This window comes from Thermobia domestica, chromosome 8 (genome assembly GCF_964235325.1).
Source record: "Thermobia domestica chromosome 8, izTheDome1.hap1.1, whole genome shotgun sequence".
Taxonomy (NCBI): Eukaryota; Metazoa; Arthropoda; class Insecta; order Zygentoma; family Lepismatidae; genus Thermobia; species Thermobia domestica.
Genome location: NC_137461.1, coordinates 119815850 through 119836141, shown reverse-complemented (window position 1 = coordinate 119836141; position 20292 = coordinate 119815850). Strand labels below are relative to the sequence as shown.

General features: G+C 37.6%; 1 protein-coding gene across 1 annotated transcript; it reads left to right on the top strand.

Moving 5' to 3' along the window:
• Positions 1 to 309: 309 nt before the first annotated feature.
• On the top strand, positions 310 to 20227 carry LOC145691825 (uncharacterized). The gene is made up of 3 exons (XM_081767137.1): positions 310 to 396; positions 9949 to 10264; positions 19661 to 20227. The coding sequence occupies exons 2-3, from the start codon at positions 10052 to 10054 to the stop codon at positions 20207 to 20209; spliced, it is 762 nt and encodes a 253-aa protein (XP_081623263.1). The 5' UTR covers positions 310 to 396; positions 9949 to 10051; the 3' UTR covers positions 20210 to 20227.
• Positions 20228 to 20292: the final 65 nt, after the last annotated feature.

Here is a 20292-nt window from a genome sequence, read left to right as displayed (position 1 = left end):
TTTCATGTCTACATGGTATGTTTACTTCCTGTTTGTTTTCTCTCTCTATTTTATAAGGAAGCTAACTCAAAATTCATATAAACTTAAAAGAGAGTAGTTTGTCACTTTTTACGATAGATGTTACTGTAGTTGCCGTTATGTTGCTGAAAGATTTTCTTAGGAATTTTAGAGCAAAATAGGTTGACTATTTTATAAGTTGGTCAATAATTGACAAGACTATAAAATATTTAAATTAAATAACGATATAGCCATCACCTTTTGCACAGAAAAATCGATAATGTTAATATGTGCCCATTGTTGCATATATTTTAAAAAATATGTGAACTTCATATCCTTAGTGATACATGGATATTTTAATTTTTCCTCGAAATTAAGTGCTAAATTCAATAGACACAGGTAATGTTAATGCAAGAATTTTACTTGTTTTGATTTAAAATGTGATTTAGTAAAACGTAGAAAAATTAGAATAACACATGTTAGTATTCAAATGTAATTTATAATAATACTTTAGTTACTTAACAAATTTAACGAGCTTGGAATTCATTAGAATTAATAACCCATTTCGGCCTTGGTCTGTATATATATGCACCGAGGCTAAGGAAGATAATGATAATGAGACGGATTGCAATCTAATTATTCAGTGATATTTCAAGCTTGATGTAGCTTACTAGATTGTGGATTACTCCCCAGCGGTGACAACGGAAAATGGAGTGAATGTACCCTTATTATGACTTAAAATTTAGTTTAAAATGTTATTAATATTGTGATACACGAATGTTTACTTACAACTAATATAGGCCTAATGGACGATAAGTATGGGCATGTTTTGCAAATGACACAGAATCATTGCTCCAATGAGAGCAAATGAACAGTTTGAAAAACAAAACAAAACAAACAAAAAAAGCAAATATATTGTAATTATGTAAAACAACAGTTGTTTTTAAAAGCTGATGTGTTTTGCTATTTCATATCTTTGGCATCGAAGAAAGAAAGAAAACGTATTATATTTCGAAAATAAGATTTCCTTTTGCTTGCAATTCAGGTCCCCAATATACAAAGTCTTCGAGAAAAAATAGTGGGGGTTTCTTGGGGATGCTGTTCAAGAATGATGACACTTGAGTAGTTGAATAATGTGATGCGTTGTTTGGGAATTCAAATATTGTTTCGTGTAAAAACAAAAGCAATGCTACCAGAATTTACAATAGTAGGCCTAAATGATAAAGTGTGTTCACATATCAGTATACGGGTATCGTTAGACGGGGAGACCATTTTCTAGGCAAATCTACAATTTTATTTCGTGGGATATGTGATTTTTTTCATAATATATCGTTTGCTTTTTCTTATATTTTAATCCAGTATTTTGAATGTCTTTTTTTTGTGTGTTCACGGGGAAAGGAGCATATATCTCCTGACCCTCCAGGGTTCATCTTTGTATATTTGTACTGTTATGCATGCGTTTGTTGTTTTTTTAACTACATGAGTCACGTTAAATCACGAAATTTTTTTCTTTAAAATTAAACCAAATCATAATGTGGACTTATAAAAGATTTATGAATGTGAAATATACCACGTCCTCCCAATATATATATATATATATATATATATATATATATATATATATATATATATATATATATATATATATATATATATATATATATATATATATATATATATATATATATATATATATATATATATATATAAACTAACGAGGCCAGTGATCAGTAGGTTTCTACGTGTGCATCATTCACAACATGACAGACTTCTATAAATAGGCTTGCTGCCATACGTCCCGGTTTGATCGGGACAGTCCCAGTTTTAAGGGGTCGTCCCAGCGTCCCGGCCGGTTTTGTGTTTAGTCCCGGTCAGACGGAGAAATTTAGTTTCTGGTCGCAAAGTTATTTAACAACTTCTAGCGCTTTTTTTTTTTTTTTTTCATAGGGAAGCTTAATGGGAGAGTCAAAAAATGAAAGGATTAATGCTCTGCAAAAGAAACTTCGCAATGCCTTACAGTCAATACTTTGATAAAATAAAGGACAATAAATGCTTTTTGAGAAAGGTCCATTTAGGTGAAAAGTATGTTTGAATAATGTGCAGTAGTTTTCTCCATTCCTCCTCTTTCCCGCCAAGTGAACTTTGTGGTGGACAAACACCGTGTGCATGGGTTTTCTCGGGGTTCTCCCGTTTCCTCCCACTTTATTCATTCCACCATTTCATTCATTACTCATTATCACCGTCTCCTTTAGCCTAACCGGCATAACCGTTGGACGTAAAACTCAAAAATTTCATTTCTTTTTTCCTTTCCTCCTCGTTTTGCGGATGTTATATATATATATATATATATATATATATATATATATATATATATATATATATATATATATATATATATATATATATATATATATTTGTATTCAGCAGAAACAAGTCTTGAGAGAAATTAAATTGCCAGAGAAAATAGAACACCAAACTTTGAGACTAAAATACTTAAAATCTGCATTCTTCTTCTTCTTCTTCTTCTTCTTCTTCTTATTATTATTATTATTATTATTATTATTATTATTATTATTATTATTATTATTAATAAGTACTAAAATAAAAATAGTCTTTGTGCATACTAATACTTATGCAGCGTAAATTTGTTTGAAACGGGGGCGGATCCAGGGCGGGCGATTTCCCTCCAGAAGGAGAAACTTTCTTATTTTATATATAAATAAAACCCATCCTAGAGTTTGGAGCTCTTAAAAGTAGCTCTACGTAGCAGTATTACAACCCACCGCTACCCCCCCTTCCCCGAAGTCCGTCCTGGATTCGCCCCTGATTTGAATTCTGAATGGAGTGTGAGATTCAATCTTATATTAAAATTTTGAAGAAGAAAAAACTTGCACAATGAGTTTTCATTGTGCATATGTATTGTCTAGTTGAGAATTTATCACGAGAATTTTTGATAATATATTGGTATTAACAATGTCCCGGTTTGGAGCTTCAGAAATCTGGCAAGTCTATCTATAAACGGTAACCGATCTCACACGAGAGGCTGAGCAGGGTATGTCTGGTGCAACAGTGCCAATTGCCTCGTTGAAGGCAGTGCAACTAACAAGGGAAGAGAGGGAGATTATATATCGAAGTGGAAGATGGTTTATATACCAATCGAAAGCACGAATGATGCCTATTACGAAAATATAATAAAAAATTTCCAAATGCATATACTGTGCGATTTATATGAATATACAGTGTGTCCAGAAAATCCGTTTTCACCCCTAGAAATCGCAAACGATGAGACAGATGCCAAAACAGGAACACACGTGTTTGATCATTTTACAAGTACAATGTATTAAAGCAAAATATGTTGTCCCTGGGCCACCTGCAGGGTCCCAGGCGGAGTCCAACTCAAAAATTGCAAAAGGTAAGGGGTCAAGTATTTGGTCTAGGAATTAATTCGTGCGGTTGGTACGCACACATTGAAGCTGTAGTACAAACACAAAATACATAAATACCTTAAGAAAAATATTGTCCATCGCTAGCCACCACTTTCGCCCATCTGTCAGGCAATGTACGGATTCCGTGGCGAAAGAAGTCCTCATCCTTGGAAGCGATCCAGTCAGAGACCCATGTTTCGATATCTTCTGAAGAAGTAAACCGCTGTCCAATCAAATCGTTGTTCATGCAATCGAACAAGTAGTAGTCCGAAGGAGCAACGTCTGGTGAATACGGCGGGTGGGGTAAAACTTCCCATCCGACATTTTCTAAATAGGTTTTGACCGGTTTTGCGACATGTGGGCGAGCGTTATCATGTTGAACAATAAGTTTATCATGTCTGTTCTCCCATTCTGGTCGTGTTCTGGCCAGAGCTTGCTTCAAACGCATTAATTGTCGTCGATAACGTTCTCCATTCATAGTTTCACCCGGTTGCAGCAGCTCATAGTACACCACACCTTTCATATCCCACCATATGCACAGCATAACCTTTGCACAGTGAATATCTCGTTTTGGTTGTGATGGACCTGGTTCACCTGGTTTCACCCAGGCCTTTTTTCGTTTAGGGTTCTCGTAATGAATCCACTTCTCATCACCCGTAATAATTCGATGCAGAAACCCCTTTCTGCTCTGTCGTTGAAGCAGCAATTCGCAAATGGTTTTTCGTCTTTCAACGTCTCTGTCTTTCAATTCATGTGGAACCCAATGTGACATCTTTTGAATCATTCCCATGGCTTTCAAGCGTTTGGAGACTGTTGTTTGATCAACGCCTAATGCTGCTGCAAGTTGTTCCTGCGTTTGACACGAATCCTGCTCGAGCAATGCTGTCAATTCTTCGTCTTGAAATTTTTTTGGCTGTCCAGCTCGCTCTTAGTCTGCCAAGCCGAAATCACCACTTCTAAACCGTGCAAACCACTTCTGACACGTTCGCTCAGCTAGAGCATGGTCACCATACACTTCCACCAAAATACGATGACTTTCAGTCGCATTTTTCTGCATGTTAAAGTAATGCAGCAGGACACCCCGCAAAAACACTTTATCAGGCACAAATTGCGCCATGTTCACTTAACTACAAACTGGTGTTGTTGACACTTTAATCCACTGCCCTATACTACGAACGATACGCGATGACAGGGGTTTGCAACACATGTGTGGATACACGGAACTGTGGGACGCTCCGTTCGTTGCGCCATCTCTTGTCCACCCGCACGAATTAATTCCTAGACCAAATATATTGTTGCACACCTATTGGGAAATGAAAGAAGATAGAACAAGTCTCGACTCTCTAAAATTACCCTGTGCAAACTGGCGACCGGTCAAATTGTCAGCTAAAACGTCTTGGAAATTTATAGGCACCACCCCCACAAAAAAAAAAAAAAAAAAAAAACGCCATCACGGTGAGAAGGATGTCAGGAAAAAACGTGTGTCATCTCTTCAAAAGTACAATTATTGAAAGTAAAAATACTTGGCCCAGGATCTCAGACGGGGTCCTACTCAAAATTTTCAAATGGCAATGGAAGTCAAGTATCATATCGTAGGTAAACTGTTGGGAAATGAAAGAAGACGGAACAAGTCTCGACTCTGTAAAATGATTCTGTGTAAAATGACGGCCGGTCGAAATGTACCGTACACCTTCATTTCGATTCTCCGAGGGCATTCACTTTCCATTTTGCAATCGGCACTTCTTGTCATTGTGAGACATTTGCACGTATTCGATGTTTTTTTTTTAAATCATTTTAGAATTGATAATCCAGACAACGAGCATACATACCACTATTGTACAGTCATAAACATAAATAAGTAGAGGCAAGAAAGAGTCTTTATTTCTTATGGCTCCAACCTCTACGTATTTATGTTCGTGGTTGTGCATTATATGAAAACTAGTCAGTTCTATACTCAAAGATGTTATATCTTTTCTTTTTTTCTCTTTAGTTCTTAATTTGCTTTTATTTCATTATATTTTTTTTTAAATTTATTTAGACGTTACTGGGCCCAAAGAGCAGAATCTTACAGTAGGGAAATTTCCTTTCTTTTCGTTGAGTGCAAGAATTAAAGTGAAAATAAACTAAAACCCAGTTACAGAAACAGGAACTAAAACACAAGATGTTTGCACAGTGTTATCCTAGAGCGTCCACACTTGTTCCATCTGCTTTCATTTATCAACAGCTTTAAACGATGTGCTACTTGACCCCATTCCCTTGCCATTTGAAAATTTTCAGTAGAACTCCGTCTGGGACCCTGTGGAGGACCCTGGGACAAATATTTTTACTTTCAACCATTGTACTTTTGAAATGATGATACACGTTTTTATCTTCCTGTTTTGACATCTGTCTCACTGTTTCAGGTTTTCTGGGGGTGGCCATAGATTTTACAATGACGATTTTGCTGACATTTTAACATTCCGCCATTTTGCACAGGATTTTTTTTTTTTTTTTTTTTTTTTTAGAGAGAGTCGAGAGTTGTTCCGTCTTCTTTCATTTCCCAACAGGTTTCCAACGATATACTACTTGACCCCTTACCTTTTGCAATTTTTGAGTTGGACCCCGCCTGGGACCCTACAGGTGGCCCTGGGACAACATTTTTTTTTTTTTGCTTTAATACGTTGTACTTGTAAAATGATCAAACACGTGTGTTCCTGTTTTGGCACCTGTCTCATCATTTGCGATTTCTAGGGGTGGAAACGGATTTTCTGGACACCCTATATATTCATATAAATCGCACAGTATATGCACTCGGAATTTTTTTATTACAGTTTCGTAATAGGCATCATTAGTGATTTCGATTGGTATATAAACTATCTTCCACTTCGATGTATAATCTCCCTCTCTTTCCTTGTAAGACAACTATTAACCCGTCTGTGAATTAGCAGCGAGAGGCTAGTCGTCTCCCGGGGCAAGAGCTCGCCTCAGTGCTCCCTCTCCCGACCAACCAAACCAAAACGTTCTTCAACTGCACTTGATATTGGTATCAGACAGTAATCCCCCTATTCTTTATTTTCTTCAAGTTGTAAAGCTTGATTTCAAAATTACAGTGTATAATTTAAAGCTTGATTTCAAAATTACAGTGCATAATTTAATTTTTAATATACCAAACTAATTAGTATTTGATTGCCAAATAATCTGAGAGGAGCACACTTGCCATAGTCTTATGGTCTTATCATAATAACTGCAAATCACAATGTTTTTGGAATCATATCGGGATGTGCATATGTGTAAAATGAATCAACAGAACAGTCTATTGCTTTAGAATAGACTATTTGCCTCGAATATTATATTCGGATATTTTGCAAATCTCTTAAGTCGATGTAAGTTAAATGAAAACAAAAAGCTGGAAGTAAAATTTAACTTTGCGCTCTCTTTTGGCTGCAAAAGTTTTTACAATGTCCTCAAAAGATAGCTTTGAAGCTAACTTATGGTGTACGGATATGATCCAAAAGTTGGTCCTGTTCACTTTTTTTTTTTTTTTTTTTTTTTTTTTTTGGGTGTGTGTAGGGGTGTGTGGGTGTGGGTTGGTGTGATCTTTAGTTTGCTAAAACTCCTTTCCTTGCCTTAAAGTAAAAATATATATTTCCAGTTTTCCGGCCCCAATCCGGCGTCCGGGGCACAAGCTCCGTTTGCCCCCCCCCTTAGTTACATCACTGTGAATTAGGAACGTGATTGACAGACTTAGGCGTCTTGCTCTTATAATAAAGATTAATTGAATTTTGCGTCAGCCCATACAACAATCTAGAATTGTGAATATCGTGAAGATCTATCTTTTCTTCCGACTAATTCTATTCTTCTGTAGTCATTTACTCTTCAAAATATACAGTTCATGTGTTTGCTGTTACAAAATCATGTCCAAGAATTATGAAATGCTGTGTAATAAACTGCATATATTGTAATGATGTAGAAATAAAACAAAACTGCTAACTCATGAGAAAAACAGCAACAACAAATAAAAAAAAATAAAAAAATGTCGCATTGCAAAGTTGAAGCCGAGTGAGCCATCAATATAATAGCAACAGGATCCAAAGTACAGAGAAACAAATGGTTCACGAGGTTCAAAAGTCTGCTGACTCATTTCTCTGTAATTTCCAAGATGTTGTTAGTAATGACTCTTGAATATATTCGGCATAGATGTAGTTGGCTCACATTTCACAGTGATCTATATTACTTGATAAAAATATCCACTGAAATGTCTTTGTTAAATGAAAAGAAACATTTCAATTTAACGTCCCACGTTTATGCCCTAAATGAGACGGTGAAATGAGAATGTGGGAAGAAACAGGAGTACCTCGAAAAACCCCCATGGACACGATATTGTCCACCACAAACTTACTTCGCCAGGAATCGAACCAGAAAGCCCACGGATCGAAAGTAAGTGCTCACTCCCTGAGCCACCGTTCCCCCAAATGCGTCCTTGTCAAATTAGGATTAGAAATTAGATTTCTGCGCGTTCGGCATCTACGGCCATTTTAGCCCGTCACGTATGAGGAATGAAATCCCTCGGCAATCACATTACCCGGGGAACTGAAAAGGAAGAAAGGAATGGGGAAGGAAGAAAGCGGTCTGGAGCCATTACAGTATGTGTTAGATACCATCCCGGCATTTTCCTTTTGTGAATGAGGAAAGTCCAAGAAAACTTCAATCAGGATCCCTGGTTTGAAAAAGTAAGACTTTCTCGAGTAAATGTCTCCACCAGGAAGGAATCCGGGACCGCTTATACCAAAGACAAGAGCATTTGCGATTACACTCCGCGGGTCCACTTCCTCGTCAAATAATTGGTTACAATCAAATATTTGCTCAGTTGATTGATTTGTGTTTCCGTTCTTTATTAATAATGAGGCTATATAAGACGAAACTCCACAGCTTAAAGCGATATCCCAACCACTGTAGTGGGATAGACGGTCCCCCCCCCACTGGAAATCGAATTCAGAACCTCATGCATCAGAGTAACGTGCTCTTTCTCGCTAGCCTAGGAACGAAGTCTCAAAAATTTGATGTCGCATTTCTCAATTAAACATTATCATATAACAATACGGAATATTTTAGTGTTTTCAGTGGAGACCTCGCTCAGTCAGAGAGCATGCGTACAATATCTACAGTCTAGTACAAAAGGAAATAAAATATTGTTTATACAGTATGTATAAGAAGCGTAGGGACTACTATTTTGTTTTGACGATGACTGGAGAAACTCGCTAAGACACAAACGTACAAATACAATCATAGCAATAAAAGAATAGTTCTACTTGTGTACTTGTGACAAACACAGACACAGTGATGGAACAGGTCACGATCTTCGTATCTCGTGACCCGCAAGCAGTCAGACACATTACTCAACTGACCTGGCGATCCAGCATGACCCATCCACCCGGATAAACCCGTGACCTGCCTAGACCCGGTGTGATCCGGAAAAAAACGAATCTCAATTGTGCTAAGGTAATTCTAACCATCATGATACTCCCCTCTCTTCTCTCCCATTTTCTCTAAATTTATAGTTTTAATTCTTGTTACATGTATATGCCAAAGCACAACACTAAAAGATAACTGTAAGAGTATCACGGTGTAAGAGCTTTAGAAACAAGAAATAAAAGCCACATGTTTTTCTCATGAAATTATATTAAATTTTCAAGTCTAACGTCCCACGTTTATGCGCCGAAGCTAAGGAAGACTGTGATGGTGATGAATGAAATGGTGGTATGAAGAAAGTGGTTGGAAACGAAAGAACCTCGAGAAAACCAATGCACACGTGTTTCTCAACCATAACTTCCATTGGGCACGAGCATTTTGTAGCATAAGCGTTGGCGTCTCAGGCGTTGAATAGGTATTTAGTTAAGACTTCTTCTTTTATATCGAAAGACTAGCAGAAGTCCCCATGCAAAGAACGGAACTCTATGTGCACTAAGGTGGGTTAAAAATTGTCCACATTTTTATTAAGATAAGAATTTTTATGAATGTTTCTTTAGTATCATGTCTTAAGTCAAGTTTTTTGTCAAAAATAATATAAATCTTATTTTCTACACAATTTAATGCTTGTAATTTCTAGAAAATAACCCATTTAAAAAAGTGTTCGTGATGGACGTGTTACCATAATAATGCATTAGGTTATTTCTAGTTAAAGTTGAAGATTCTGGCATCAGCCGTCGCTACGAGTACAGCTGACACAAAACGTCGTACACCTAAACGGAAAAGACCTGCTGGTTTCAGATGGTAATAAAAGTAGAATCCGTACGTACATCAAGGAGTTACGCGTAACACCAGACACTAAGGGAGGGTTAAAAAAAAAATGTCTACCACACAAATAGTTAATTTCTGTCCCAGAAAATATAATATTCTTCTCTGGGCAGAATATTACATTGGTTTAAAAGACAAATTTCACTGGCAAGGAGGGCAGAAATACAAAAGTGAGAAGTTGATTGTGAGAAAATGAATATAAATATCAACATTACTAAATTATTATTATTATTATTTTTAATATTTCTCACAGGTCTTCCACCGCAATAGGTGAGGCCTCCCTCATACAAGATCAGGATGCAAGACCATCAAGTATAGCTGGTGAATTTGGGTTTAGATCCAGAAGCATAGACAGGATGGACCGAAAGGGACGAAAGAAGATCACCTTGAAAGGTGTTGGAGATGCTACTTCCCCTGTAGATGAAAAGGACTTAGCCGACACACTCAATATCCCAATTGATCAAATTTGTGCAGCCACAGAACGCCTTGTGAGCCATGCAGAGGAACTTGTGTCTTACACAGAGGAAATCATTTCCGGAGGCAAATCTCGAAAAAGTTCCAGTATTAAGGTAAGAATTTTTAAACAAACGTGTTTCGTTTCAGATTATAAAACTACAGCAAACTTCCGATTAAATACTGAAACCCGGAGTAATACTTCTGTAACTTCTGGTTGGAAAAGAGGGCAAAAGTCAGGAATACAATCTATTCTTTCGGTATTGAATTCATATCAGAAAACTACTTCACGATATTCATGATCGTTTTTTTTTTCTTCACTACGGTGATCAGTGTTGAAACCGAAAGCCGTAGATTTACACTACTTCCGGTTTGAATAGAAAGACGACCTGTATCCTTTCATTACACCAAACTCTTTGTGTTTCAGGTGTGTAGTAGGCCTTACGTGATTACTCATGAGTCATCGGTTCTAACAAAACAATGTTGAAAATCATCACCTTCACATTCGTACCAAGCAACAGATCTTAACAAATCGCAACGCTTGACGCTTTTTAAAGTAGGGATGGTATCGAGACGAGACGAGACGATACTTTGTACAGTCTCGGTTGATAAATAGCGGTCTCGATCTCGATCTCGTCTCGAGTCAAAAATCGCCGTCTCGATCTCGGTTTCGTCTCGGTTAACAGATGCTTGTCTCCATCTCGGTCTCATCTCGAAATAAATAGTGTGAAATTAAAATTGTGAAATATTATTATCTTGCGGTCTTGCGTTTCCGCTTGTTTCCCCCTTCATTCTTAGAGTTATGGAATGGTGTACCTCTTCCTAAATTTGCTTGCTCTAATGCTTTCCATGCGTGTATTCCAGGTTCAGTCATCAGTGGGTATATCATATCTGGAATAAATCCCTTTGGTAATCCATATTTCAGTTTAATCAATAGACTTTGTCTCATATAGCCTCAGTACTGCCTGTACAATTAAACTCTATAGGCCTTACGCAGAGTCGTTTTGGCGTATGATTAGCGTCATACCAAAGGCCTGACTACTGCAGGAAACATGTTAGTCGAACTCTTTAGTATGGCACTAATCATGCATCAGAACGACTGTGCATAAGGACTATTAAATTAACTCCAGTACTATACAGCCAGTGGCGTATTTAGGGGAGGGCTTCCGGGCTTAAGCCCCCCGGAATCTTACCATAGTAAAGTATATGAAATATCTTGCAGAATTTTCACATTTTCAGGCAAAGCCCTCCCCGATAATTAGCAAAGCCCCCCCGAAACAAAATCGTAAATACGCCACTGTATACAGCAGTTTATTTCTTTTCTCTGAATCAGAATTGATCAATACATCCTAACGGATAACGCAACACACAGCAGCACAAATGTATTTTACAATTTCTCATTTATTATCCAAAACATTCTGCTTTGACTGTCATTTTAAAAACAGAATATAAAGTTCATTATTTTTAGAAATAGGGTAAATTATTACTACAATATATTTTGATTCAAATTGATCAAATGCTTTATTACCAATGATTTTGTTTCGCATCTCCGTATTTAATTGACACTTCATAACACGAACTTCCTGAAGCTTGTGGTGGGAGCTGCGGCACTCATCTTTGCTATGTGTGGTCTTGAGTTGGATCATCAAACAACTTCGGTGCGAGCGGTCTGGGTTCGATTCCCGGTGGGGGCACTCGGTCGTAAACGTGTAAAACGCTTTTTTAGGCCAGCCACTCTGAATTAGGTTTTCCTGGGTTTTCCTCATTCACAACAGGCAAATGTCGGGGTGGTACCTAACTTATGGGTCCCAGGCTGCTTCCTTCCTTCCCCTTCCCCGGAGTGTGTACTATATATATATATATATATATATATATATAAACTTTAGAGATAGACTATACAATGTCACTTTTGGTTGAAATTGAGTTAAGAATACTTTTAAATAGTCTATGTTCTTTCTAGTGGTGTAATAATGTAAGTCTAAAAGCATCCTACTACTTTGTAACTACTTAATATAGCTTACAAGTAAGGGACCATATGGTTGTCGTGCAAATCAGATGCAGACATACGCCATCTGATTGAGCATGAAAAGATATGGAGAACACAGAAATTTAAGGTGCTAAGGGCCATAGGAAGCGGAGCGCAGGAAACATTGAATGTCGGCAAAATTGGAGAAAGTCAGGAATGACGGGAAAAGTTAATTTCGTGCAAACAGGGAAAGAAAGTCAACCAAAAGAAAGAAACTAAACATAACAAGGGCATCAAGGACGAAGAAAGATCATAATCAGGGTTGCCATCCGGACCGTAGTGTTGCCAGCGCTGTATAACATTGATATGGAAGATATAGCACAGTATAGCAATTCATGCACAGGGAAAAATATTAGTAACACAAAAGACAATTGAAAAGACTCTGTACACGTGCGTAAAAAGGTATAACGTAGTCGTGAGTGAATATTACACCCGCGTGAATACAGATGGAGGAAAATAGAGAACAGTACGCACCATTTGTAGTTTAATTGCAGTTGACGTGAAGATCACGAATGAATGCGTGGTCAACACACAAACATTTCTCGCAGTAAGCACAGCGGATGAAAGCAAGCTGGTCACACTCGTCTCTGCAGCATTCGTCTGTGAGTCCTTTTTCAAAGCAATATGCGGAAGGTGTTTGAAACTGTCCAGGATGCTCATTGGAGTAGCCACATTTGAAAAACGCAAAGCGTATCATCTTTTGGAATCGCCTAAAGGAAAACTGGTAATGAACAAATGACTGAAGACGGAGAAAGTTCTCACGTTGCCACACATTAATACTGGAGAACACTAACGTATCTGTGATGAACTTCACAATGTTTTTGAATGGAAGAAAGAAGAACACATCAGGAGGTTGTATAAGGCCTGTGCATTTCGGAGGAATCAGTTTTTCGTAGAACTGAACACTGTCAGGAACTGTCATGTTGTAAAGAGTGCCATCCTTGTTTGGAGTCCAGGAGTCAACCAAAAGCAAAACACGATCCTTACCCTGAAGATCGGGCAAACCACCATGGGTTCATCCAGCCCAGGAACCTTCAGGTCAAAACCTGCCTTCGGGCAGAACACCGAACATCATCATCATCATGGAACGATGCTCCCAAACACTCGTTTCTGTGTTATCATGTGTATCCCCTTCACTTTCATGTCTATACTTGTCCTCCCTCATGTACATTATTCACTCACGACTATCGTTAAACCTTTTTACGCACGTGTACAGTCTTTTCAATTGTCTTTTGTGTTACTAATATTTTTCCTTGTGCATGAATTGCTATACTGTGCTATATCTTCCATATCAATGTTATACAGCACTGGCAACACTGCGGTCCGGATGGCAACCCTGATTATGATCTTTCTTCGTCCTTGATGCCCTTGTTATGTTTAGTTTCTTTCTTTTGGTTGACTTTCTTTCCCTGTTTGCACGAAATTAACTTTTCGCGTCATTCCTGACTTTCTCCAATTTTGCCGACATTCAATGTTTCCTCTTTCCTCGCTCCGCTCCCTATGGCCCTTAGCACCTTAAATTTCTGTGTTCTCCATATCTTTTCATGCTCAATCAGATGGCGTATGTCTGCATCTGATTTGCGCGACAACCATATGGTCCCTTACTTGTTAGTAAAGTACTGATTATAGCATATTAATCAGTACTATAGGTCTTACTTAAGGAACCGGTTTCTCGTTTCTCCTGTAACATTACGAAGTTATGACTCGGTTTAGTTTACTTCTGAGGTCCAGATAAAATCATCACCATCATCATTATCAACCATTATCAATCCACTGACGGTCTTCCCGAGTCTTCTCCACAACTATCTTGGACAATTCTTTTCCAGTTTACTACCCAGAGATTCTTGATTTCGTCACACCTTCTTGTATGCGAACGTTTCCTAGGCTGCTTTTGTCTCGTGATATCCAATCTAGAATTGTTTTCGTCAATCGATCATAATTTCTTCTTGCAATATGTCCAGCAAATTTTCCAGCCCATGTTAAAAATTATTTCATTAGTACCAGTCACTAGTTGCCAAATAATTTATTTCTATATATTTGGGTTACAAATAGTTCAAATCCGCTACTTTTGGAGCACAGACACGCTACTTTTTGATCTTTGGATCTGGCATCACTGAATCAATCATTTAAATCAACACACAGTGAGGACTTCCATTTGGTCTAGCGGCTAGCACGCTTCACTTCGGTTCGCGTTGTCCCGAGTTCGATTTCCGGTGGGGGTACATTTGAACGACAGAAGTACAGTATAATTAGTAACTCTATGTCTCCTTTGGCCACCCTAGCATAATCGTGGGACGTTAAAACATACCAAACCAAAAATCAACAAAATATGTTTTATTAACTGTAAGTCGTCAAATAATTGTATATAGCTATATGGTATGGATCGAGTTTGAGGTGGTCGGTGGCCAAACTAAAACAAGTAAAATGTAATTAGGGTGTAATTAGAACTTTTAATTAAGCACGGTTTTAATCTAAAATGTACAAAATGTTTAAGGCTAAGAAGGAATAATTGGGCGGTGTTATGTAACAACCATTCAACCCACAACGAGTCAGTTTTGGAGAAATCGCAGTTATAGGTTTCTCAACCCCATAAGATATTACCGTGTGGGGTTGACCTTTCTCTTCCTAGATGGCAGACCGATCACAAACGCGTTGCCAGGATTCTTTAGTATGTTCCTTACATATGTTCGAACCCTTCAGCAGAGTTAACTCATTTTTTAAATTTTTTTGGGGTTGACTGATTGTTGCATAACACCGCCCAATTAGTGTTACTGAAAAGTTATCAGTTAAATTTAATTTCAGTTAAAATTTGTATTTACATGTATTGCTGGAACGAAACATTTGACATTACCATTATAAGTAGCCCAAAGACAATGAAGAATGTCGTCTTTTGAAAACATTTTTGCACATAAAACAAACTACGAGTAATTTAAAAATATTTTGCAGTTTAGCTAAGTTATTTGCACTATATTTAAAATAATATTTAGCAATCTATTTAAGTTGGCAACACTGCTTAAAATAATGTAACTGCAACTTGTAATTAAAACCACCAAAAACTTTTTCTAATGTTATAAAAGCAAAGGAAGGCAACAATCATTATAAAAAATTAACACAAATACGTCATTTTAAGCAGTAAGGCAACCACTACCCATGTGTTTGGTATCTCTGAAAGTTTGAAATAACAATTGTTATAAATGGCATTATGATGATTTAAGTCTTTTGTATGTATCTACATGATGAGACGTGATATGTCAGCACGTTTTCCAAGTAAAGTCTTTAGAAAAAGTTAATTTCCATTTCTTGTAACTTTGTTCCTTCCTTCATTCGAAATACATTATAGCATGATCATAGTATTTGACGCTAAGATACAATTGATGTGCATTGCACTGTCCATGCCACTTGAGTTATTAGAGATTTCCAAAATGTTGATTTTCATGATACTCTATTTTTCATTGTTACACTGAATAGTGTATGTGGTATTGTGGTTTTATTTAATATCTGAATTAGAAATATGTAATATATTACGTAGTGGAATTTGAAAACATACAACTTTATGTTGCGTTGGCAACACTGCTTGCTTATCTAGTGGCATTGAAAAGTATCTAGAAGAATTTCTCCTTCAATATTTCACACAACATTGTACAAAATTTCAGCATATTATATATATGTATGTATGTATGTATACAGGGTGTAACATAAATGCATGGCCGAAAGTGACGAGATGATTGCGGACTCAAAATGAGCAAAAATACTCCTATAAACATGGGTTCAATGCCGCTTCGTTTTCGAGATACAGGGAGTTCAAATGTTGAGTCCCTATAATGGTTCACTTCGAACATTTTGTCAGTGTCTTTACGAACACTGTCTTCCAAGTTTATGTGTGTATAAGCGAACGCTGTGGCCTCCGTCGAATACCTTTCTCAATTACTCTTGAATTAATCTTTGGAAACATTCAATAGTTGTGGCCTATGAACCGTTGTTTACTATTGTGAGCCGTTAATTGACTTCACACTTGGACGCCTTGTCTTTCGAAAACGAAGCGGAACCTGCCCCATGTTTAGGAATGTTTTGAGGTCACCAGTCATATGCTAACGTGACCTCCCCTATCACCTCCCAAAATCTTTGACTTCCCTCACTGTACACCCTGTGTATATATATCTACAGGGCGCAAAATTTCAAAGTCAGACACTTTCCAATCCAAAACTGATGGTCGCCAGTTATCTCTCATGTATAAATTATGAGAGGTCTCCCCCCCTGGTCTTTAGTTTGACAAAGAAAGAGATTACATCAGGGCATAAAATATTTAAAACCAGACAACTAGATTCATTATAATCAATTTTGAATTGGACAATTCATATAGATGTTAAACAATATCTTACCTTGAGACTTCACACATTTGTGTAACGCGCTCTCTCTCTGCACTGGAGTACCAGTTGTCGATACCAGTGTTCGGATCAAAGTCCTTAAGTGAAGGGCAATTGATGGAAATTGTCATCCAGTGTGTCAGTCTTCAGTGAATTCCTGTAGCCAGTCTTAAGTCTGTTGAGACTGCTGAAGCCTCTCTCACATGGAGCAGTACTCACAGGTAAAACTTCACAAAATGTGACAATTGGAAGAAAATTTGGGAATCTCGTAATGAAGTTTTCACTGCAGATCTTTTTCAGTGTCTAATTCAACGTCAGTGAAGGAAAGAAAAGTTAATATTCTGTCTACTCTGCTCAGACAAGGTCCACTTTTTCACTGTATAAATCTGGTTGCAAGTACTTATAAATCAGTTTTATTTCTTCCATACCAAGGATTTTTTCCTTTAGGAGGCCAACCCAAAGTGTCAAATATATATACAGGGACAGAACTACCTCTGATGATACAGATTGCAAAGTGAGGGGCCAATTACAACGTTGTAAAGATATCGCATTCAGTGTTTTCTCTTACTCAGTGACAATTATTTGCGTGCGAAACAGAAACTGCGCAGCGCTGTGAGTTTACCCAAAAACCATTCCTACTGAACATTGGTCGCCAGTTCTAAATTTCTAGTCGCCAGTGGCGACCTAGCGACTGAAAGTTTTGCGCCCTTTATATAGATAGATAGATATAGATATATATAGATATATATGTAGAGAAAGAGAGAGAGAAGGCTATATATCAGCAGTAGATTTTGTTTCGGGAGAGGCTTGAGGAACGGCTAAGAAACATCTGTGTTGTATGTGCAATTCGAAAAAATGATGACAAATTTATTTCGGGAGGGGCTTGAGCCCAATGTCCACCTCTAAATACGCCACTGTACATCAGTCAACCATTCCCATATTATCTAATACGGCAACGAAACAAATTTTGAGTAAAGGCAATTTTAATAGCTATCAATATTCGAGACGAGACCGAGACTTTCGAGACTGACCTAGTCTCGTCTCGGTTTATTGAGGTCTGTCTCGGTCTCGGTCTCGTCTCGATATATAAAAGTCGTCTCGGTCTCGGTCTTGTCTCGGCATATAAAAGTCCGTCTCGGTCTCGGTACCATCCCTATTTTAAAGCAAATTTAGGATTTAGAATTTAGATTTCTGGGCTTTCGGCATCTAGGGCCATTTAGCCCGTCCCGTATGAGAGATGACGTCCCTCGGAGAACACATTATCCGGGAAAAGGAAAAAAAAAGTAGCGGCCTGGGACCTTTAAGTTAGGTATCACACGGCATTTGCCTGGTGTGAATGTGTACAACCTCATTCAGGATGGCTGGCCTTAGAAATCTTTCTACAATTTTTCGACCGAGTGCCCCCACCAGGAATCGAACCCGGTTTTTAAAGCAAATTTCAATTGCTCTTCGACCCCATCGACAGAAAACTTTCTGAAAAGTAAGGATAATATCCTTAGAACCAGGCGCTCACTCAAAAGTTTTTGTTCCCGGGACCAAAAGTTGAAAATCCGCACCGTGAGGACTCCTGTGAGTGCCGCACAACTTCAAATGCAGCACTTTCGCTGATGGACCAAAATTGCTCAACACTGTGTATGACTTCACCAAGTGCTTCGGCTAACTTTCACGAGAGGGCTTACACTACTTCAATATTTATGAACGTGCTACAGTCTGTTCACCAAACACATTGGCGGATCCAGGGGTGGGCGGTAGACTGTCTCTCCATTTCTTTGTAAGCTTGCTATTTAACATTGCACCACTATTATCGTAGCATATAGTATAAAATCTACCAACAAAAATATAAATATGTATAATTTGTTATATTAAGTATTGAAAATTTATATTAAAGCTATTTGTTTAAAGATTGTACTATTTTATTGTGTTTTGACGCAAAACGGTATTTCGGTCCAGGAAGCGATCCACTCCCTCCAAACGACTCTTCTGTATACAAAGCTGGCTCTAAAAAGAAGCCCAACGTTTGAGTGCCACATAATCTGACTCAAAAAACATTTGCTCGATTGAATTTCTATCGGTGGATCTTTACTGAAAAGTAAAGAACTCGAGACATTTTTTAGGCGATTGATCACAAGTGACGTAAAATGGATAACCTAGGACAATAATGTGCGAGAGAGAACGCCCTGTTTAGCCCTACTTCAGACCTATATCCGTCAAACTGATTCTTCGGTCTCTGCAAAACTCTCTGAATGGTATTAGTTAGTTTCAAAAGAGATCTGTAAATACCACATGCTACATTGTTTTGATCAGAATCACAGAAGTTCTATAGTGATAGAATTATGGTGATGTCAGAAAAGAGGCAGAAGTTAATCAAACACAATGGTGAATTTGTGGTTTCATAATTTTATTTTCAAAACACAATAAATGTATTGTCAACTTTGATTTGCAAAGACTCAATATTTTGTAGACAACCTGATTTACACACAGTATTTCCTCCCCGCGGGAATTTCATACGGTGTAATTTTCATTTCACATGACTTAAGAACATAGTTTTTTCAAGATCTCGGCATCGGTTTCTTTTCACAACACTTTTGAAAGCATTTTCATTACCTTTTCAAAGCAATGAAAGTATAAAAATAACTCATAACCAGGATATAAAACGAAGCTTTTGATCCATCAAGAAATCCCCGAGTGTTTCACGACTACATACCTTGCACTAATGCCGCCACCTGTGTTTTGAAAAAAAACCTTGTACTTGCATTGTATACATAACATAGACATTTCAACATCAGGTTGCACTATCTGTGTCTCTGTGTTTCAGTAGCTCTGTAGTAAAAGTTGTTCTCACGTGTACGGTCAGCGACAAAAATTCTTTCCGTTTCCTAAAGTTTATTTTGGAAATAACCGTGGAACGTACACTGTTTCACCGAGCTTCAAGGCTGAAACATACAGAAAATTACATTCTTTTTAATTTACTGGAAACTGTACTCAAATTGTCCTTCCATTCTGAAGTTATTTACGAAACTAATTTCATCAAACGGAAAGAACTTTTGTCTTTGACTGTACAAGAACTTTGCTGCTTAGCTTGACGTATATTAATGTGTATATATTTTTTATTATACCAATAGAAAAAGAACATAGTGGCGACTCCCCAAGAATCCACAAATGAGAAGAAAACACAAAATACCTCATCACTTACGATAACGGCAAACCAACAAGTTTCACAAGATAGGAGCGAGGCAAAAAGCACATCTGATGTAACATCAGACAATGAGACACTGACAAAGAATATGTCCTCTGGCACAACAATTAAAACAGAACAAGTTGAACCTACTGCAACCAAAGGAAGTAAAAAAATTGAAGATGAGACCGCAGTACGAGCTCTCTCACCTGATCGACAAAGTCCAGAATATGAGATACTGGAACCCTCGCCATCCATGGAGAGACAGGATGAACAACAGATGATGAATGACAACTCAAAGATTGAAGTCCAAAAATCGTTTGAAAGGGAATTATGGATCCTATCACCTGTCACCACTTGTACACTACCCCCAGTTCTCTCGTCGTTCCTCGGGAGTTTCATTTCCTTGCTCTGGAGGGGAATTTCTGCCGTAATAAAAGCCTCTATCAACTTCATGAACATCAAATGTAAAGATTCAGTTGAATACTTTGAATAAAGGTACCTTTTGGCTCTATATTTGTATTAATATTTATTTCTAGAAATATAAGTTTCATTTATAAAATGGTAATGAATTTTACA